The sequence below is a fragment of the Melospiza melodia genome, chromosome 3, assembly GCF_035770615.1.
Source record: "Melospiza melodia melodia isolate bMelMel2 chromosome 3, bMelMel2.pri, whole genome shotgun sequence".
Taxonomy (NCBI): Eukaryota; Metazoa; Chordata; class Aves; order Passeriformes; family Passerellidae; genus Melospiza; species Melospiza melodia.
In genome coordinates this window covers 23,110,703-23,133,594 of record NC_086196.1, presented here as the reverse complement: position 1 = coordinate 23,133,594, position 22,892 = coordinate 23,110,703, and the positions used below count along the sequence as shown (strand labels likewise).

The 22,892-nt window shown below is 40.8% G+C and overlaps 2 protein-coding genes across 5 annotated transcripts in view; one reads left to right on the top strand and one right to left on the bottom strand.

Moving 5' to 3' along the window:
• Positions 1-7,875, bottom strand: part of CDC40 (cell division cycle 40) — a 36,575-nt gene extending 28,700 nt beyond the window's left edge. The window contains exon 1 of the mRNA XM_063151001.1: positions 7,666-7,875. Coding sequence (XP_063007071.1) covers positions 7,666-7,860 — 195 coding nt within the window. The 5' untranslated portion in view covers positions 7,861-7,875. The remainder of the gene's footprint in view (positions 1-7,665) is intronic.
• A 742-nt stretch (positions 7,876-8,617) lies between these two features.
• The window catches only part of WASF1 (WASP family member 1), an 87,203-nt gene continuing 72,928 nt past the window's right edge, over positions 8,618-22,892 (top strand). For 2 of the 4 annotated variants that reach the window (XM_063150999.1, XM_063150996.1), the window contains exon 1: positions 8,749-8,834. The gene's annotated coding sequence lies outside the window, so the exon portion shown is untranslated. Of the gene's footprint in view, positions 8,835-22,892 lie in introns of all 4 variants that reach the window. The other 2 variants (XM_063151000.1, XM_063150997.1) reach the window with 2 other exon arrangements.

Sequence of the window (22,892 nt, the reverse complement as noted above, 5' to 3'; positions counted from 1 at the left end):
TTGCAAAGAAAAAAATTACATATCAACATTACATACAAACATGAATTATAACAATGACTTTCACAGAATCCAATAATTCCTTATTTCCAAAAGGTACATTTTTATACTGAACGGTGTAAATGTAATTCAGCTTTAGTACTTAAACACATTTGCAAGTCCGTTGGGACAAAAACTTGACTTGCTAGATGAAGAGACAAGAAAGAAGGATTAACCAAAAGAATAACTTCAAGCAACTCACAGGGAAATATTCAGAAGGGCACGTGCAGCTGAAATAGAAGACAGAGAAGAAAGAAAATGGCTGACAAGGCAGCAGTGCCCAAACAGATCTGGTTTCAGAGCTTTATGAAGGCCCTTTCACATCATCAGAATCCCTTCCCTCATCAAAACCTCAGTTAATGAAGAATATTTTGCAGAATTATTACTGCCATTGCTTCCTGTATCTTTATTCTAGACAAGCAGCAATTGAAAAGGACCCAGAATGTGCTAATATAATGACAAAATCCCTAGTAGTCACACTGAAAAAGGTATCCTAGCATCACTGCTCGGTCAGTGCTTACCTACAACAGGATCCCAAAGCATTTGTGATTTACAAAAGAAAGTGGCACAACAGAGAACCAGATTTTAGCGGTTACTTCATTAACAGAAAATTATCTCAAACTCAAAAACTTGCTTTATATTATAGTATCTCAAAAGAACTAAATGGCACATCCTTAACTTGTTAAATATTGTTAGCTATTCTCTGACATAAGAGAACAGCTAGCAAAACCAAAAGAAGCTTTTTCTCTCCCCAGTTCAACAGCAGGTCAATTACAAATTTGCTCATGCATACAAGATTTAAAGATTTTAAAATCTGGTTTTCTAGAACACAGAAAAGAAAAACAGTATCTAAAGATCTTTGGCTTGTTACTTGATTATATTTGATTAAAACTGCTCAGCAAAGGAAAATAAAAGAATGTCCAAAAAAACTCAAAACAAAACAAAAACATTACATCAGCAATCCCACTTATTGTTTTTCTACTAAGGCCGCTGTCTTAGTAGAATTGTTAAGTCCAACCATAAAGCTTTACTCTCACCACGTAGTCAATTATTTTAACAGGCAGGCCCAGCCATTGCAATGATCTTGTCTGAACCCTCAGCACTACCAGTTCTCGGCCTGACCTCATTTTTCTCATCACACCACCCTTCCAATTCACTGGGCTTGGATGTCAACAACTACTGGTACATTCACAGCCCCAATTTCATACAGCATGAACTTGCCTGCAAACAGCACAGCAGGCCTAATCCTGTCACTCACACGTCCCCAGTTAGAACATGAGCACACCAAAACCACTTCCTAACCTGTGTTACATAAAAAATTACACTTCCTTTCACTGCTCCATATCATGAGGACATTTTCACAGACAGCTTTTTCAAGTCACATCATACAGCTTATTCTTCCAGCTACACCTCACATCTTGTCCACAAAACCCAACATTTGAGAAAATAAAAATTAATATGATTGATAGTAAGGCAAAGTTTATCTGATCAGTTAGTGACATTTAAACAGTGATAAGCTAACTTGAAATTAGGACAGGTTTTTCTCCTGCTCTTTAATCTGAAAAAGCAAAAAAAAAATTCCAGATTTGCAAAACTGCCAATAATTTTTCATTTCTGCTATTTTTCCTCCTCTTTTCTTCCTGTGAAGTTCTATTATATGCTGCTTGGTAATTGAGAAAAGAAACAGATTGTGCCATAAAAGCTGATCCTCTGCTGGAGTATTACAGCAATTCTGGTTCTACTCTGCTGCTGGTGGAACAGTGCTGAGTCACTTGAAAGCCACACAATATGTTCACTCCTAGACCACCACAGGCACATTCTTTCTGTGTGAAAACCACCGAGCCTTGAAATTGAAGCACATGTTATATTTATAAGAGCTACGCTCCTCAAGACCTCCAGTCTTATTCACGTTTTCATGTATTAGGGCAGCAAATGACAATCCCATAACATGCTGCTGAAGCACATAATGGTTATCTTCTCTTTGGCTTTCAACTGTGCAAAAATTTGAATGTGGTCCAACTACCCACTCTATTTTCTCAGTATTTTTAAAAAATGAAATCTTGATAGGAATATAAAGTATTGACACAACATGATGCCAAGTGTTTGTCCATGGCAAGAGTTCAAATTGCAACAGACAAATTATGCTTTGGTCAACATCTGGTAAGTGGCATTTTGTACAGCATTATGAGACTCTAGTAGGTAGCAGAAACATGAAAAATATTAACTAGCCCATCATTCATTTCATCAATTGCCAAGCTATCTGCACTGTGTATTTTGGTTGTGGCTTTATTTTTATTTTTCCAGAGGAGGGGAAAGAACTCATTGGCAACCTCCGCACATGAAGATCTCTGAGTACAACTGCATGCATTGCCAGAAGACCATTTCAGCAGAACTCATCTTTCTAAGACCCAGAAAGCAAGAAAAGGTAATACAGGTCTCACAACACTGTCCCTTTATGCTGGCAACAGCCTTAACTGCATGCATTCCAGATGCATTTGCCACAGCTGCAGCTGACAGGGAAGGGATCACAGGAGCAGCAGTCTGGCAGAGCTGTGACTGAGATAAGGTAATCTAAGAGATCACCTCTCTGCTGTGCTGTAGCTTTTCCTTTGGTCACAGGAAGGATTTATCTAAAAACCTAAGGTGAGCAATCCATCATGTAGCTTATGTGCCAAGTGTGACACAAGTGGCTCTGTGGGATGGGAGATAGTTAAGCTGAAAGATGAGGGCATCTGTGAATTCAGTGAAGGGCTAAGTATAACTCCAGATCACTTCCACTCTCAAAGGCACAGGAACCATTAAAAAAAGGGTCAAAAAGCTCTCAAACAGATACAGTGTTCCTTTGGAGAAAGTGAAAAGTTCAGCTGTAGGACTGGCAGAAAAGCAGCTGGTGTTTGCTGCCAACTCAGAAATTTTATTACTATGAGCTTTATGGCATGCTGTAATATCATGTGGTTACAGCTGTACACCCCACATAACCTGGAACCAAAGAATTAAGGTTTTAGGAAGTTACATTTTACTGGCTATCTTGAAAAACATAGCTCTATGTGTCACCTCTCTGCTTTTCTCAGCACTTGTAACAAGCATCAAACCGAAATACAGTGGCTACAGTGGGCACCACATGTCAGGTAAGAAAAAAACCCCATGACTGAAGGGCTAAGAAAATAAGATCTCAATAGAAAAAGTGAGAAACCTAATGCAGCAGATTATACAAATTTGCAGAAATAAGGACAATCAAAAACTGAGAATGTTCACTCCATAGATCCACTGAAGTTTGGCACACAGATTGAATGAATGTCTGCCCAAGAGATGCAAGAATTACTGCTGGTACAAGGCAAAAAGAAGCAGATGACATCATTTCACCAAACTACTTACTGTGTTGGTATGTTGTTTTGGGTTTTTTTTTAATAGATGTGATGTCTACTAACTTGAATATCAGGTTGCTTTACAATTCAGAGATGATGTGATGAGGTAAAAAAATTGTTTTGATAGTTAAATGCTGTCCTTTTGCACCTTTTGCTTAACAAAACACAATCACACTGTTATGGGAGAATGGCACACAGGGCTGTACTCTTGAGTATTAGCATTGCCTCAGGAATCTATCTTGAGACAGGAAGAAGCTTTTGATGCTAAGTGTAGACAAGGAGGTGCTTCATTACAACTCCCCAGTTGTAATGTCTGGTTCCTTTCAAGGCATGCTCCTTCAGTCCTACCATAAAGCTTGGCCACTTTAAAGCATAAGAAAGAGGACAAGAAATAGAAGGGATTTTAGACTACAAGTAGAGTAGATCAGAATAACTTTCCTCCTTAACAGGTTCCTTAAACATGCCACAATCCTCTTTTTATTGGAAAAAAAACCTCCTACCCAAATGCCATAAAACAATAGTGCTACTTTCTATGAAAATCACTTAATTTATAGAATAAAAAATAGTACACTAATAAAAAATTATGTTAAAAGAGCTTGCTGGAAGTTTCTTTATGTGCACACAGAACAAAAATATTTCTTAAATTAAACAGCAGCAAAATCCCTGTAACAGGCAACAAACCAAAACCTTAAAAAAAAGACCAAGGTGCACCTTGGATGATAACTCTGTTCCTTAGTAATAATCTAATGTGGCTTATATTTTCCAGCTTCATCTCATGCAAGCAGAGAGTTTTGATGTCTATATGTTGGGGGATTTTCTTTTTTTTTTTTTCTGGACATTTCAGACAACAAACTTACAGCATTCCATTTCCCCAGGTATAGTCATTACTAGTTAGTCAAGTAGCTAAAAAGGGCAGGCTGCTTTGCATAACATTTAATTAGTTTTAATTATCGATCGCATTAAAATGTGGCAAATTAAGCCCACATCCCATGAGCCACTGAGACTTAAGCAGTTTGTCACTTATCAATTCTTGCCTAAACCACTTGGGCTGTCAAATGCACACTAACTCATTCTAAAGATTTACAAATTTATTACCAAGAGATAAATAGCATTTGCAGTGAAGCTCCAACATTAACACATGGCTGTTATCAGCTTTTATTCTTTCTACCCATTCATGCATTCCTAATAGTAAATGACTGCCTCACTAACTTCAACAGAATAAAAATAAACCAGCAAGAAAAGCATATGCTAAATAGTTTTGTTGAACTAGGTTAGATTCCCAGGATCTTGCAGGATGACAAGCTCTAAACACCTATTCTCTACAAGATATTTTGTGTCCAAGAAAACTGGAAAACCCACCATGTCAAAGAAGACAAACATTCCTAACCATAACACTTCCCAAGTCCACTAAGGTTCAATCACTGCTACAGAATTGTCACACACCACTTTGTATCTTTCTTCTCCCCATTGCTGGCAGGATTAGGTTTTAAAAAACATTAAGGAGAGTGACTGAAGTCTACTTCCTCCCCTTATGTAAAACTCTTCTGGAAACCTGCACAGTGCCAAAGGTGAACTAGATTGAAAGGGAACTGACATTTCCAATCCCTTCTCACATTGAAGGCAACACAAATCTCCAGCTCCTGCACTGGGCTGGGCCAGCCTTGTTATTTTAACCCAGTTAAGTGTCCTCTCCTCAAGACTACTGAAGGGAATGCTGTAGAGAAGTATCATAAAATCTGCTCCAATCTGAGCCTTACCCTGGACAGAGATCAAACAATAATTGTTCTCTCAAAAGCAAAACTTATAAAATAATGGTTCCTGCAAAGTGATTTCTTCACAGAAAGTACAATTTCCTGAATTTCCTTCTCCATTTATAATCCAAAAGTGAAGATAGAACTGTCAGTAGTGTTAGGGTGATTTTTTCATAGGAATAGAAACTGTAGGAACACTAATTATAATTGGGTTTGACAACTGCCTGGCTGTTGGCAACTGGGCTCTTTCCCCTTCTTGAACAGCCTCTATTTACAACACTGTCATGCTTACCTACTGCTTGATGATGTATTTGGAGAAAGAAAATATCTTGATTAACCTTTCTACTGTTCCCACAAAAGAAAACATCTGCCTTATGGAAACTTGGCATCTAGGGGAGAGTAAGAGCAGAGCAATGATACTTCTGCACTCTCCCAACAGCCAAATATTTTCAGGTCTTGGTGAGTCTTGAGGAAATCTGTATTTATTGTCACCTCATCCTTCAATGGATCTCCTCCAAGTACTTGTCCAGACTCTCCTTGCAACAAAATTCTTCTACACACTGTACTTTTTGGCATGAGAATAAGCCCTACTGCACATGGCATGAAGAGGCGCATCCTTTTATTTGCTTTGAAGCTAACTCCTACTAGATAGCTTATGGCTGCTGTAATGGAAGAGACAGGGAGTGTTTAACCCCCTCTTTGTGCCATTTAATGATTTTGTAGGTGTCTGTCATATTTTACACCTCAGCTGTCTGTTCTGGCCTTCTCACTACCACCTCATACAGGAGCAGAACCCTTCCTCAGCCCAGCTATCCTTCTCTGAATAGTTACTACCTATCTTCTTCTGCATGAAGGGACCAGAAACACAAACTTTCATCCTTTGTTGTCTTTCTTCAAGTGATTTTAGTGGTGCTAAAAACAGTAATAGAAACATGCAACTTTCATCCAGTGGGCTTTCCTGTTTAGAATGAGAAGAGAAGTGTTACTGGACTGGAGTCACCAATAATTACAGCTGTTATCTATTACGAGCAATTGAACATCAGGATCAGCAATAGGCCTATTCCAAGAAGCAGACTGTCAGAAGAGGGTGTAACAAAAGCCAGCCCCTCAAACTTTTAGAACACAGTTACCAAGCATTAGCACAGCTTTCAATCACAGAATAATTTTTTCATAGAAATGTGACTTTATGTAACTATGATGTACTTTGAAACAAGGACTAGATTTCAACCGACAAATTAAATCCATGTAGGAGTAACATCTTAGGGCTTTATTTGATATGCACACTTCAGTAGTCCAAATGCTGTCAGCTCAATGTGCTAACAATGACACCTGCTTTTAAAGAGAGTGAGGACCTGCTCCTGTTTAAAGCATACATAAGCCTTTGGCCAGTTAAAAGGCCAAAATTCTGAACCAGAAACAGCTGAAACAGTTAGAACACAGAACACCAACCATTTCAGGTTCACACTCTCAACTGCCAAAAATGCAAGCTGTGGTTGCCAGTCCTTGTAGCTGCCAGTCCCTGAGCAACTACATAAACCTTTGTGCTGGTGAAGAAAAGGGAAAACCTGTTGCTACAGGCTTAAGGATGGTAGAAAGCACATCCAGTGCTACTTGCCACTTCCACTAACACTCAGGAAACATCATAGGTGTTAATTAGTATTTGCTCTCAAATGTGCACAAGACAGCCTGCTAGATGCTGCAACTTGAGAAGCCAGGTTTCCAAGCCCCTAAGAGATAAACAAATGTAGTCACTATACACAACACAACTTCTACACAAAAATAAGATAAATTGCGACGTGAATTAACTAATGACAACAAAGTGAAAGAGCCCATCCATCTCTTGGTCACTAGGCAAGAAACTTTTCCGAGCATGTGGCAGCAGGACAGTAACAATGACAGTTATCACAGCAAGATGCCTGCTTTTGATTAGAAATTTGTTGCCTGTACAAAAAATCCCAAAGCTAAATCAGCACTCTCCCCCCTCCCTTTCTGGTAACACAAAAGTGAGCCAATGTGATACTGAACTTGAAAAAGAAAGGGTTCCCCAGCAATAATGGTATAGGAACACCAACCAGCTTGCAGGTTGTCCTTTAGAAGAGGATTCAGTTGCAGCCACCCTATCAAGTATCGACTTCACCCCACAACCCGGGAAAACCACACAGGAAAACACCTTACACAGGGAACAGCAAGCAGTATCTAAGGAACTGGAATCAATGAGATGAGATGAGATGAGCTCTGAGATGGAGCTAACGCGCTTTAACAGACTCGACCCCTGCGGCAGGAATCCACGGGCGCTCCCCGACACACGCCCTTCCCTCCACACCTCCGACCCCCACAGCTCCAGGCAGGGCAGGGCCAGGCGGCGGCACCGCACCCCTGCCGGCACCGCGCCCGTTCCGCCCCGCTTCCCCAGCCCGGGGCTGCTCCAGGGCCGCCCCCAGCGCTGTCCCGGGGCCGGCGGGCGGGCACACCGCGGGGCAGGCGGGCGGCCCGGGCCCCGGAGGGCTGCCTACCTTCACGGCTACTTCCGGGGCCGCGTCGACGGGCAGGGCCGGGGGCGCGGCGGGCGGCGCCCGAAGGTGCAGCACGGCATCGCGGCTGGCGAGCACGGCGGCGGAGCGCTGGGAGCCGCCCTCGGTCTCGGGCTCCGAGTCGGGCTCCGAGTCGGAGCCGCCGTAGGAGGCGAGCGCGGCTATAGCCGCCGACATCTTGGCGCGGGGGATGACGGGACGGGCAGGTCCTGGCAGCTCCGCAAGGCTCGATGCGTCCCTTCCCCCGCAGAACGAGCGTGGTGGAAGTGCGTCTTAAAATTGTGGCTCGTTAAAACAGAAAAAATACTCTAAAGGATAAATTTTGTTACAGGATATACAGGCGCTTGATGGAAGAAGATCCCATTTGGGTGTTGACGGTGCTTAACCTTTCAGGACTCTACAGCAGGACTACAAGCTCCAGCATGCAACGCGGCGCCGCGCTCGGAAGTTTCCCTCCGGCTCTCGCCTCCACTTTGCCTGGCGGCAGGGGAAAATAAATATTCAAGAGCCCGGGGAGAACTCCAGCCGCCCACTTCTTCCCCCACACAAAGCGTCTTCGCCGTCTTTTCGACAGAGGACAACGGAGCGGGGAACCCGGCCCCACAAGACCCCTGCTTGTCACCCCCGGGCTCCCACCGCTCCGGCCCCGTGCCGTGCCCCGGGGAGCTCCGCCCCCGCGCGCTGATTGGCCGCCGGCACACCCGGCTTCGGCACGTCACAGCGGCGGGACCCCGCCCCGCCCGCGCCGGGCAGAGGGAGCCCGGCGGGCCGGACTGTACCACCTGCCCGCCCGCGGGGTGGGGGGCGGTGGCGCATGGACCAGCCCGAGCATCGGGCGGTGGGGGGGGGCGGCCGGGTTCGGCCGCCGGGTAAACAGCGCTTCCCCCCCGCTCCCTCCCGCCCGGCTCGGCGCGCCGGGAGAGGCCCCGCCCCCCGCGCGCGCACACACGCGCACACACACAGAGACACGCGCGCGCTGCCCGGTGTCTATTGTGAAGCCGCCGGGGACGCTCCGCGCCTGCCGCCGCCCCCCGAAACACGGAGCCGCCGGCTGCGAATGGCCGGCGCCGCCTGAACTTCCAGCGCCCCGGCGGCCGCGGAGGGAGGGGCTGAGGCTGAGCGGCGTGAAGGTGCGCAGCGAGGGCAGGCGAGTAAGTGCCCCCCGCCCCCCTGCCTTGCTTCCCCCGCGGTCTCTGGGACTGGCGGGAGGGACCGGCCCCCGCTCCCCATCGCCGGCGGGGCTGCGGGACGCGCCTACCCCACAAAGGGACCGGCGCTCGCCAGGTGTTGGTCCCCTCCCCTTTGTCCGCGCCCGCGCGTGGGGCGGCGGCGGGAGGCTGTGATGGAGGGAAGGTGGAAGCCCGCCGCGGAGCCGCTTTCCTCCGTGTCCCCGCCGCCCCCGCGGGCAGGGGCATGAGGGGGGCGTGTTGCGAGGCGGCGGAGGGGAGGGGGCCGCGCTTGTGCCGGAGCGCGGCGCTTGGCTCTCCTCCTCCCGCTCCCGGCCGCCCCGTGTGCCCGCGGCGGGATCGGCCGGCGGGGAAGGTGCGGGGAGCGGGGCCGGGGTCAGCGCGCGGGCGGGCGGGCGGGGGGCGGCGGGTGACGTCACCGCCGCCAGGTGCGGGGAGCGGCGCCCCCTCCCATCCCCGTCCGTCCGTCCGTCCCCTCCCGCCGCGGGCACCGGCGCTGGCCCGGGCAGAGGTGCGGACGGGCGGCGGGACCGCCGGGGGATTCGGTCCGGTTCCCGGGCAGAGCTGCCCGCTGGAACACTGCTACCATTGTTAGGAGGGCTCGGAGGTCGCGGGGGATGGCCGGGAGCGAGGAGAAGCGCGTAGGTTCCAACTTCTCCCAGCCCGCTCCCGATCGCCTTCCTGCGCGCCCGCGGACGGGAGCGATGGGAAGGACGGAGCGGCGGCCGAGGAAGCGCTGGCGGTGCCGCCAGGTGTGTGCAGTGCTCCCGCTTGCACCTGGAGCCGCACAGTGCCATGACTTCCCTTCGAGCCGCATGTGCTTTCGGAATTAAAGTGAGCACACAGTGACATCTAATTGTGACACGGTGGCATTTAATCCGATTAAATGCTCTACTTTGAATTTTCCACCCTTTTCAGCAGTCACGGTTTAAAACATTTGTTAAACATTTGTTTTCTTAGCTTGAGAAGGTATCACTTCGTTTTATTTGGTTTTTTTTTAAAGGCTAGAATAAACGTAGATGGCATATAGAAAGTGTTGGTAGTGTGGAGTGGAGCAAGGTGCTGCATTAAGATTTGTTCTGTTAGACACAGGTATGCTATGTCTTTGTGTGCTAGAACAGGATTTTAGGTAAAAGTCCTACATATTTCACCGCTAAGACCTTTTGTTTGCATCTCCAACAGCTGAAATATGCTACATTGAACCAACATTTCATATGGTAATGAGCTGACTTTTTCATCTTAAATCTAAGGATGATGAATCCATAAGTAAGGAAAACTATATGACACTTCACATGAATCACTGCTTATTAATATCAAAAGGGGTTCTTCCACTGCAGTCAATTGGTTTATTGGCAGCAATTGTTAACTGATTCCATATGACTGCATTCCTTTTTCTCTTGGCATGCAGATCGTAGGTATTGTCTGAAGTTAAAAGGTGTGCTTCCTGAAAAGTGAAAAATTCAAGGTCTGTTTGTGCAACCAGTTTGTGATGTTTTGTCTGGAGAACTGTATTGAAAATCATTAAAGTAGTTCTGCCTTGTTAACCTTGAATTTTAAGTGTTTGATTCACAAAGCTTCGGTAGCTGACATAAGTATGTTCAACTGTGTTGTGTCCAAGCATCCAAGTTTGCTTGCCAGTGAAATGCAATCATCTGGGATTCTAGACGCTTTTGTTGCAGAACCTACAAAAATCATTTACTGGTTTAAAATAGCTGCCTTCCTGGTACCAGCTGTAGTAGATAAACAAATACGTGAGAAGGCATTCAGGGCAATACTGTCTGAAGTTTCTCATTGCTTATATAGTAGCAAAGATTAATTTTCAGTAAGTGAGCCAATGTCACTTCTGGGTATAAAAAACTGACTTGACTATGCTTTGAAAGTGTAGATGGCTAATGTACACCGTGATCTAAAATCTGGTTTTGTCAAAAAAGCGGAGGAGTTGCTGCTGGTCATTTGTGTTGAGCTAATATACTGGTGTATCTTGACTATCAGCTGCATATTTGTAATTTCAAGAAGGGGTTGATGAGTATAAAACAAACTGAAAGGATGATAACAGCTTTTCTGAAAAGCTCTGCTCATTGATTACTGTGTGCTGCCTGTTCCCATTTAACTGAGTTCCACAAAATGTGTTCTGTTATGCGTTGGTTGCTGCTGGTTCCGAGGCGGACTGAGGCAGTGGGTGGAAGGTGGTTCGGGTTGCTTGGCTTTGCTTTCCATCCAGCTTTTTCACTGCTGCTTTGCCTTGCATTCACTTTGCTTCTCTTGCTTTAATTTTCCAAAGGAAGATAATACTGTCTCCCTTTGTACAGCACTCATATATCAAGAGGGCCTTTTAACACTTGTTTATTGTTACTCCTCATATAGTGGCAAATACTATTCCAAGTATTACCATGTCTTTTCCCCTGGTGAAAGGAAAGAGGAAGAAGTATTTTAGGAGAGTGGTTCCTTGAGCAGTAGAAGCCTGGTTTTTACCTTTTTCTTTTATTTTTTTTCCTTTTTTTTTTCTTTTCTTTCTTTTTTTTTTTTTTTTTTTTTTTTTTTTTTTTTTTTTGTGTGGGGGGGGGGGTTTGTTCAGGGTTTTTTTTAATCCTGAGAGTGGTTGTAAGATATAATGGAATTTTTTTTTAGTACAGTCTCATTCTTTTGTAGATTGTCTAATGTCCGACAAGGTGTTAATGCATTCTGAATCCTTTCCCTTGGTCAGGACAATTACAGCATCTTGATTTCGTGAACTTAGCATTTTATAGGTATCTTTGGGAATTCTACATCTCTGACAAATTTGGTTGGATTCAGCCAGCCAGTTTCCAAGTGGAGGAACACCCATCAACCCCCCCCCCCCCAACACTTCGTGTTTGAGACTGATTTGCTTCACAATTTGAGGTACATTATATTAAATTTTAACATTTCACAAATTTTCCTCCACATCAGTCTTTTTCTTCCCTATAGTTGATCACGAAATCTGTTCCCTCTACTTTTAATGTATTCTATCCTACTTTCTTTCCCCTTTGCTTGCTCTTTCATAGTTCTTTTTTGTTGCTTTCCATTATGGGCATGCTTTATCTCACACCCTTGTGCTTTCAGCTGGTTTTTCTTCCCCACAGAAAAGGATGCATATAATCCTGCTTATTCTAGTTTTTTCCTGTATATTTTTTAGTTCTTCTAAATTGCTATCAGCCCCCTTGCATATACTCTCACTTCTCATCCACCAAGATCTGTAAGGCTGCAGTTTGGAGGAAAGGGAGGGGAAAAAAACCCACCATGATACTTATCGGACAGAGAATTGAACCAAAATACGAAGTTCTGTTGTCTGTGGGAAATACAGATTTGAAAGAAAATGAGGGTTTTTTGCCTCTGTTCATATTCTTTTGGCTGCTGAGAAAAGGTATAATGATGTAAGCCTTCTCAGGTTACTCCTGCTGCGTTTGGATTGGGCCCTTTTCTAAGCACCTGCTTGTGTGTCTGGTGCATCTCAGTGTTCTCTAATGTAGCTGCTTGGAGACTGGAGCACATTTTATAACTCGCGCTCTGCTGTTTCTGCTGCCTTGGAGCCTCTGACTGCTGCAAGGGTGATAATACCTCTTTTCTAGTTTTTGTTATTTTGGACTAGGTCCCGGATTCTGAAAGATACCAAGGCGCCAGATTGCAAAAAGAGTTCTCTGTTCCAGTACATCTGTGAATCAGTCTCTTTAAGTTTTTTGGAAGGGATCTTGAGGTTGTCTGACACAGATTACATGCTATATATTTCATGTTTACAAGGTGTGGTTTCAAAGAAAGAATGATATGGGATAAGACTGAAACGACTTAGACTGTTGTACTTGTTTCAGATGACTTTGCAAACTAAATAATATTTGTTGCAGAGCCACCTCTTCCCTAGAGGATGGCAGCTGTGCAGCTTCTTCGAGCTACTCAGCTGCATATGCAGTACTGTGAACTGCATCTTACAGCACAAGCTGAATGAGTACTGTGTCAGAGAGGCAGCAAAACTAATTGTAGACTTCTGGGAATATAAACTTAATTAGCATAATTACAAATTTATATTGGTTTTCTTAATTCTCTGAAAAATGTTTTTTCAAATCAGTTAAAGGACAGAAAACGTCATCAAAAGTGTATACATTTCTGAAAATGTGCTGTGTTTTTGGGGGAAGCTAGATTGACAGCTTGCTTGTCTGTTGGTGTAAGAAATTACCTTGTACTTTCAAAGAACTACAGAATAACAAACAAATGTAGTTACGTTTTAGCAAAGCTCTTAACAAAGAGCAGAAATAATGGATAATTTTCAATGAGCTTGTACCTTTTTGTTGGCTGACTTTTTCAATTAGATACTGTAGTTGCAACATGAATTTAGTCTTCTGACAGCTGATTCCATGCAGAATAAAATATTATAAATGCCCTAACAATATGACATTTAAAACTTATTAGAAAACAGGAATCTATTCTAAAGCCAAGTGTAGGTTTTTGACATGTAATAAAAGACATTATATTCTGTTGAAGAGTTTTTTAATAGCTAAGGCATTTGTACTGTCTTTTTCCTTTTTTTGCTCTGTGGTAAGCTGTATTCATTTTCTGCAAGTATTAATGGAGTGTCTGTTCTCTATTTGCCTCTTCTTTTCACACATTGAAAAACAAATTTGGTAGAAAATTGGTCAGTAGATTTTAAGTTACTGAAGGAGAGTTTCCAACAAATTCTCTCCAAGTGATCTCAAAGTTTGCATAGAGAACAGGACTGAAAGTCGTTGGGTGCTCTTAATGAAAAAATATACATGTGTAATTCTCATCCTTTACAATCACAAATGCCTGCAGATAGAAGTATGTGGTGACAGCAGACTGATGGTAGACTCAGTGGTACTAACTGAAATCACAAGTATTGGTACTGCTTCTGCAATGATAAATGTGCCTCACTAATCTACATGGGGTTTTATAGTAGCAGAGTTGATTAAATATGAATAAAGTTCGACTTTGCATACACTTTTAAAAGGTGCAACTGAAGGTTCCTCACACCAGGCTATTAAATGAAAAAGCCATGATATGAGAGGTAAAATATTTTCATGGATCACAAAAATCTCTGAGAGGAATTAACAGAAATATTAACTTATAGGAGACTTAATTTTTTCTCTTAAATATTGAACAGGAGCTGTCCAATATATTTTATTAGTCATCTGTAGCATTTGGTTCATAAAGTAGAATTATTTACTGAGGATTTAAAACAATTTAATCAAATTCACAAATATTGGAAACGTCACCTGAGAAGTCTAAGCAAGCTTTGTGGAAGGACAGCAGGATGGACAGGTAAAACTGCCTGTTGGTATAGGCAAACCAGTGTGTTTTGGAAGCAGAAAATAAGTTTCCATTTATATGTCTGAAGAGTTTCTAAATTAACTGTATTAATGTAACAAAATTTTTGAGCAGTATTATAAGGTTTGATAAGGTACTGTTATTCAAATTATAGGTGTAATCAGAAGTGGGCAAAAAAACAGAGAAGGAATTGCCATTGTATACAAATTCATTAATTCTTATCTGCTATTCAAAGTGCATTATTAACTGTCAATTAGTTTAAAAGAGATAAATCACACTATTGCAAAGAGTTTGATATGATGGATATGGCAGAGTTTGTCAAGGGAATGAAAAGATTGGAATTATTTACCCAAGGAAATGAAAGAAAGTGAGGAGTGGGCTATAAAATACATGTGAATTTAAGCTCTCCAATAGCAGATGTAAAAGCAAAAACCCCTTCAATCAGTAAAAAGCAATTTATTGAAGCCATATGTTTTTTGCAAGGAGGAGGGAATTGAGACTTTTTCCCTGTGTCTGCTAAATGTACCTGTATTTCTCTTGATACATGTATGTATCTGTATACCTGTCTTTCCCTGATAGACTGTTTCTCTTGAACACACAGAACCAGCTTAAACTCCTTGCTTTGCTTGCTTCAATAATTTGAACTTTGTTCTTTCTCATCTGAGGTGACTACTGAAATAAATTAATATTCATTCCAGTGAGGTATTCTCAGTTTTCAATAGCTGAAATAAATGTTGTAATTCCTGGGTTTTGGAGTAATTTTCTGGCTGTTTGATGTACTGAACTATTTTACACAAAATGAAGCAGTCCAAGCCAGAAAGGTAACAAGTAAAACTCCTGTATCAATAGATTGAATATAGAAATGGCTTGTAGCATGGGGATGGAAAGTTTGAAAAATCATGAATGAAAATTGATGTATGAAGTGAAGCTGTCTTAGACCAGTCAAGCAAGTTTATGAGTGCCCTTTTTGGGTGTGGAGTCTTCTTCCTTTCAGAGTAGCTCTTTTGTCTGGTATCTGCACTGCATAGCAGATGCATAGGTTATGGAAAACTGAAAGAGTGATTGACACTGAGATACTTTACTGGTCATATTTATGCTAAAGACTATATTGAAGTGGCTTGTCCAGCTGCTCCCAGTTGCCAGTTCTGATGTGATGTCTATAGGGTGGCCAAAATTAGAGTTGTTAGGGATATTTCTCCAACATGACACTCTTTGTGGTTTGAGAATCTTTTACCTTCCAGCCATATTCAGGTTCACATAGATTATCTGACAGATGAGCTGTACCAGATAAGTGGTTTTCTACAAAAATATCTCATTATCATAAAACAAAACCACACCACGCCTTCAAGTAATTAAAAAAAATTGGGAAAATCGCAAGTCATTTATAAGTTGATAATATGTGGGAACTTAAGTAGTTCAAGCAGCACTTGTAAAAGTGGCATGCAGAGTCAGCTTTTCAGTAAAAAAAGGAAATGCTTAACTTGTTAAATCTTGTTCAGCCACTAGCCACTGAATGTCTGTGCAGAAATGCTTAGAAAGGTCTTTTAACTCTCAACAGCCTTTTGTTGATGTTAAAGGAGAAGGCTGTGATTGACAAACTTCCTCAGCTGTTTCCATATGCAGTTGTGAAACTTGGCAAGCTTGAGAATACAAGTGAAAATACAGGTTGAGTTTGTCATAGGTCTCTTCATTTGGAAGCCTCTCTTCAGGAGCAAGGGCTTTACAAAAATTGTCTAATTTGTGGGGAAGGAACTTTGAGTTCTATGCCACCCAGCTACCCAGTATGGCAGATATTGGTCTCTGATGGTGATACAGGACAGTGGTATTTGTTACATCTTGATACTCTGAGCAAACTGCTCTGGCTGATCCTGTTTTGGGCAGCCTCAAATGTCCTATGATTAAATGATCTTCACAGCAGAAGGAAAAATTATCTTACAGTTAATTCAGGAGGAGTGATAGGTGGCTTTGACTGCTGTAGTGATGGTAATGAAAGTTCCTGGCATTGCAGTTTGATCTGAATTTTCCCTTGTAAAAACAGATCCAACCCTGTACAACACATATGTGGTGTTGCTGGGCTTACACTGTAGCTGAGGAATGGCATTACATGGCAGGATGCATACAGGTATCAGTCACAGGCAGAGTGAACTCAAGATTCAAGACTGTTGTGCCAGGGAAGCTTCTAGTGTGGCACCCACTGGAAGCAGTGCTGTCTGTGTACCCAGGCAAGACAAAGGGATGCGTTCTGTGGCTCTGCCTAGCATGAGTAGTCTACTAAAAAAAATAAATTAAAAATATCCCTGAGTTAAAAAGAAGTTAACAGTTATTGTTTCCCACGGAAATGAACTTCAAGCAAATCTGCCTTCAGCAAGTTCCATGCTACAGGAGGGATTCTGTACAATTCAGTCCAAAAAGATTATCTTGTCTGCCAGCTATGATGTTTCCAGTCAGATATTAGGAATTATCTGTGTCTAGCTGATTTAGCTAGACTTTTGTACATTCTACTTCTAACTATAAAATTTTATTTCTTTGTCCAGAAAATGGAAGAAATTTTATTAGCAAGGAGAAAGATTTTTGTTTATACTATTGCTCTAAAAGATGTCCAGTTCTTGTGGGAGGAGAATTGGACCTCTCTTCCACACCTGTCACTACTCAACACATTATTTTATTCTGGGATGACAAGTGAAGTACATGTCTAAGTTCTGGACAGGTTTGTGTTCCTCCTGTATGGTCATCTGTTCTATCTGCAGGAAAGTTCAGAGTGGTGCTTAATGGCTCAAATGTTTTCAAGTACTGGCAGTATTCATTAAAAAATTGATAGCAGTGATAGTACATTGAAAGGGATAAAGAAACCGATTGAGGTAGATGGGATTGATCCTTAAGATCTATCATATTTCATAGATTCTTAAAGCACTACCATATTTATAGGCTGTCTTCTAGTAAGCTATAGTTTCCTCATAAGTTTACTATCTGTTTGTTTATTAGAAATCTGATCAGTGTTGCAAAAAGTTCAAAACCTGTGGACCATCCCTTTGAATGTCTGGTGATTTGGTTAATAGAGCATAGCATGTAATAACTGGAATGGCCTTCTCATGGTGGATTGCCCAATGATGGGACATCTTAATAAATGTATGTAAATTTGCGACCTAAATTTTTTATTAATTCTGAACTGCCATCAGCTTCTGACACCATGTGCTCTGTGTAGATATTAAAGAGTTTCCATAGGAAGTAGCTGCTTAATGATCAGTATTGTCCTAAAGTAATACTTGGTAAGAAGTTTCATGTAGAATAACTTACTGGTAGAGAAAAATCTTTTAATATTTTCAATCTCTTGCCCTGTTGCATAAAACAGCCCCTTAACTTTATCATTCATTGTTTCTGGGAATACATTGAAAAGCAAAGGCATTTGTATATAGAAACAATCTAAATGGGTCATCTTTTGTGTCTGAGCATTTTCAGAAATGTAAGTGCTTTCCAGTAGCTCAGTGCTTCTATATGGAGCACTGGCTACCAAGGCTGATTTTTGAGGTATGAATGTGGTAAGAAGTGTTTCAGATTTTTGGAATCCTAAAACATATGCTGATTATAGATAGTCTAGTCCATCCTTGATTATAATGAGCCTCTTCACTAATAGTAATTTTTTAAATTGAAACTGTGTCATTACAAGAAAGAGTCTTTTTAGAAAAAAAGGATTAATTTTATTAAGCAAAGAGATAAAGGTGTGGTTTTAAAATAGAGACAGTTGGGGAAAAAAGCTTTAAGAGCTATGTAATGCAGTCATAAACATGTTGAATGTTGAGGTACTGTTCTGTTTTTTGGTCAGTTTTTGTTTTATGAGAGAGCTTGATGGTAACTTTTTAGAAGGCTGAGGGACTTTTAAGTACAAATTCTTCTCTACCTGTTTTATATCTCCTTTTTCCAGGAATAGATGAGATCATGTAGCAGTACTTTCAAACATGCACTATAAGACTCTTTAATGTAAATTTTCCACCTTCCTCAGGAGTCTGACTTCCAACATGAAGCTTTTAATGTTTGGTGTTGTTTTTTTTCCTTGCGGCTTGCATGTATGCCATTTTTGCAAGTTAGCAGTTTAGCTTATTTTTCAAGATATTACATCCATTTAGATCCCAAGACACATCTGTTAGCTTTATTTTTAGAGTGCTCAGCTACCTCTTAGCTGGAGTTGCAGACAAAATGATAGATGGTTGTGATTTCATGTTGAAACAAGAGCAACCATTTGGACACCGTTGTTGAGAGGATTCTAGAGAAGTCTGATTCACCTGTACTTGGGGACAGTACTTTGATTCAAAATAAACACTTCAGAAAAATATATGTTGTGTGTGACTGTTGAAATATCTGGAGCCTTGTAGAAGGAAAATATTTATTAAGTGCACAGAGTTACAGCTTTTCAAAAAATGAAGACATTTTCAAATGCTTAAAACACACAATAAAACGCTTGGTTTTAATTATAATAATAATATTGTTGAGATTGACATGGAGTTTTTTTCTGAACTGTCTTAATGAAAATTTATATCTGGTACATGGTAGTCCCACTGCAGTGCATGTATGAATATTGGCTAGAATTATGCAAGCTTTGGAGATAAGATTTAATAAGTGACGTGCAGATCTGTTTTAAAAATGTAAGATCTGGAGGATGTATTGTGTGTCCGAACTGCTGAGTCATACACAAATATTTGATCTTTTTCTGCTCTTTTGAATCTCAAATTGTTTTGTGCTTACTAGCACAATGGCAAAGGTAAGGTGAATAATATTCAAAGTTGTGTTTGTCTATAATGTATTTTTAATATATGTGTTGTCCTCCACAGGAGATAGGATGTATGTTTTTGAACTCCCAGAAGACCAAGGAAGATGCTTCTGCTTTGTAGGGAATTGACCTAATATCAAAGATGGGTACTCTGTCTCCTGGCCATATTTTGTAAGAGAAAAATAAGGACAGCTGCTTCATTTTTTGAAGGAAAGAATGTAAGCAGTTGAGTTCAATCTCCAGTGGATGAAGAAGGTTGCCTATAGATTTAAATCTGACAGATGAAAACTAGAGAAGGGATGGAATTTAAAGTTTACCTGTCTGTACTGTCATTCATGGATTTTAGTTTCATGTCGTACTGTGTGTTGGTAGTCTAGAAGAGGTTAAAAGAGGTTTCTTTTCTGAAAAGAGGTTTCTTGTCTGACAGTCCATACTGCCATTGGCCATATGATGGGGCTGAGACAGTTCTGGCTCATTTCCAGACATGAGCAGATAGCTGTCTTCAGCTGCCCATGTAGGTGTACTGTAAATGTTGTATTAGATCTAGGCTTTAACAGTATGGTCAGATTTGACCGAACTGTATGTAATGAAAAGTTGCTTGACACAACATGTAATTAAAAGCAAGATGGGGTGGGTTTTTTTGTTTGTTTTGATGCTTTTGTTGTTGGGGTTTTCTGTAAAAATAAAGTTGTCTGTGCAGGAGTGAAAAAATGTATCTTTTACATGAAAGCTGATACACTTAGGTCTGTGGGAATGGAGTCAGTGTCTTATAGTGTCTTTATTAGAAAAAACTAAGTATGCCTCAAACTAAACACTACTGGTGATTTAATATTTTTAATACCTTTCCTCCTCCTGATATTTCAATATGGAGTGAAGTGGTTAGGTGCACTTTGCGTAATTTAAATTATTAATAACATATTAGTAATCTTGAATGCTGTTTGGGAACAGACAAAAATTAAGCTGACCAGTAACTATCATATCATGGCTTGGTAGGGAAATGAGAATTGACAGACTGTAGAACCATGTTTCATTGTGATTACAAATTTCTCTCCTTCACCAAAATTCTGGTCTCAGCAGGATCATGTTCTTCCCTGTATGTATTAAGTTTAAAGTCACAGTATTTTCCTCTCACTCTTCTAAATACAACACATAAGTGCTGATTTCCCATCAGCTTTCTTTATTGCAATGGAGCATGAACTTATGGAGGTGATTTATTCCTACAGGCAGCAGAGAGACTTTGAGCAAAAAAATTCAGCACCTCTCAATGTTTTCCCCCATTTTCAGTGCCAGATATGCTTAAGCATCTATTCCTGAATCTGGTGGTGTGCTGCAAACCTTCACTGCTGTGATGCAGCTAATAAGAGCATATATTGAACTTTTTCTAAAACAAGTAGTTTTCAAACTTTTTTCCTTGGAGCTGCTGAGCATTGTTTACTGCAGTTTGAGAAACACTACCTTGGTTTGAGTATCCCTGCTCAGTTGTACCTCCGTGTATACCCACAAAACAGAGCTGAGAATGAGGAATGCAGAGAGGCAATAGGTTCACTGTGTTTCAGTGGAGAGAGGAAGGTACCCAAAACTGCTGCTTTGCTAAAGGGCAGTGATGACCTTCCCTTAGAGAATGCCATCTAATGCCTTTCTTCTCACCTCAGTGTTTGTCATCCATGGTCTGTCACATCTACCTCAAATGGCCCCCTTATCTGTAAGGGGACACGTTTCAGTGCAACATTAAAAGCCCCTCAGATTGACAGCTGCTGTCATGGAGAAAGAGATCTCTGCAGATACTGTGTGGCTGCTGCTTTTTAGTAGCTGAAGAGCCTTGAGTCACTTTAATGGTCTGTTGTGGCATGTATATAATGGATATTTCATGGAATTCATAAGTTGCTCTTTGTCAGAACATTTTGATCTTAAGGTATTGGAAACTAATTGAAGTGAACATTTCCCTTCAGCCCTTGCTGACCTCTGCAATCCACGTTACTGCTTGAAATAGTAGTTGCATTCACTCAGCCATTAAACAACTTCTAGAGCTGTACTCTGATCTCAAGAGTGTAGTTCTCTTAATGTTCTTTTTTAAGTTGGCCATAAAAGAAAGACAACAGCTACTGTCAGAAGTATTAAGCAGTAGTGTGCAAAGTGAACAGGCTAGTTTAACTCACTCCTAAATATAATTCTTCTAAAAATAACTGTACTCCAAACAATAAAAATTGACGTAAGTTGACAGCATGTTTTAGCAGACGTTGACAAAATGTTGACTTCTAATTTTTGAGCTTTTAGATAAAAAATATAACAAAAATAACTGAAAAATAATTGAAAAATTAATTTAAAAAATTAAGCTCTTCTCATTGTCCTTGTCTGGGTTTTTTTTGGTCAGGTGAACACTAAAAGAAGCATTTCATTAGTCTTCTGATTATTTTTTTTCCCCTCATCTCACCATTGTATTCTTTTTTCTACAAAATGGTGATGCTTGCTGAGGCTCTGGATTGAGCAAGAGAAAAGATCCTCAGTTGTGGAGTAAGTTACCGTTCACAGTTCTTACCTTTTTGGTCCTTGCTAAGCAAGGCAGTAAATGAAATGCTTTCTTTTTTTGTGGTAGAGGTAAGTGTTGCCTGCATGATAAAGTAGAATGATGACACACAGGACTTGCTTTAATGTGTAGATATCATACACAAGGCTAGGCAAATAAATGTATTACAAACTGTTACAGCTGGTGTCAAGCTATACTTGCTTAAATTGGTGGGTCACTTCAATGGATGTGGAAGGCTTAATCATTTTAACAGCCTAAGTAATGAATTGCAAATTATAGTTACTGCTTGAAATTTTTTTCTAATTGCTCTGAATAGTAATAAAGAATTTCTGTCCATTGTTCTAGTTGTGAGGCTTATCACTCTTACAAATATTTTAAAGGTTAGACTGCTAAAATGATATGAAATGAAATGAAATACTGTGCTTATTTTCATGAGTCCATCATTATGTATCTAAGCAAAAAAACTGTGTTTAATAGAAGCATTTTAAACTGAAAGCTGGAAATTTGTATCAAGATTAAGAAGTTAGGAAAAGAATAATGTGTGACCAATAAATTCTAGAATGTAAAGACTACAAACATTTTGGTTTATTTGTAGTAACTAGTGTAACTAGTATAATTTAAAAACTACTGATAAGGCACATGGTGTGATTCTTGGGGCTGCCCTTCCAACTCAAAATATTCTCTTATCTATGACTCAGGGATATGAAGAGGGTAAAATTTGCTGTCAGAATTTTTAAATCTTATGTCATATGGTTTTTTGATTTTGTTTTTTTTTTTCGTTTTTAACAATGCTGATACGTATGGGGATTTTTTGAGGAGTGTTATTATATCGTGATGGGTAAAGCTTGCTCAGCAAAGAAATTTTTAGCGAACTCAATTAATTTGTTTATACCTAGGACACAAAAGAATATAATTCTAACCAAAGCTTTGCAGTTACTGTTTAAAAGGTTTGTTTATGCTTTCATTGTAGACAGAACTGTATTTGGAGAGAACAAAATAAAACCATAATCCTGAGTGATTTTTTCTTTTTAATTGGAAGAGTTTTGTTAAAATAAAGATGCACAAGGTCAGACCAGTCATCTTCAGTGATAGATTAATTGTGTGTGAAATCCTAAAGGATTACTTTGTGACCATTCACAACTATAATAAATATAAATGTCATGTAACATCTCGTAGCATTTATAATTTTTTTAATGGAAGCCTAACAGAACTTTTAGAGCTTTTCTGCTCTCTTTAATGTCTGGTCAGAAGTGTTATTAAGGAAGAAGACTGTTTGGTTTCATCTTATTATTGTCTCAAGACTGGAAGAAACCAATAACTACAAATGAGGTTTAAGAGGTGAAAAATAGGATTTGGAAAAGTATAGGAAATTACTAACAAGAACAGTGAGCAGCCTCAGGATCATGTTGGCAGTTATGTTCTGGAAAAGATTTGCTCAGATTCC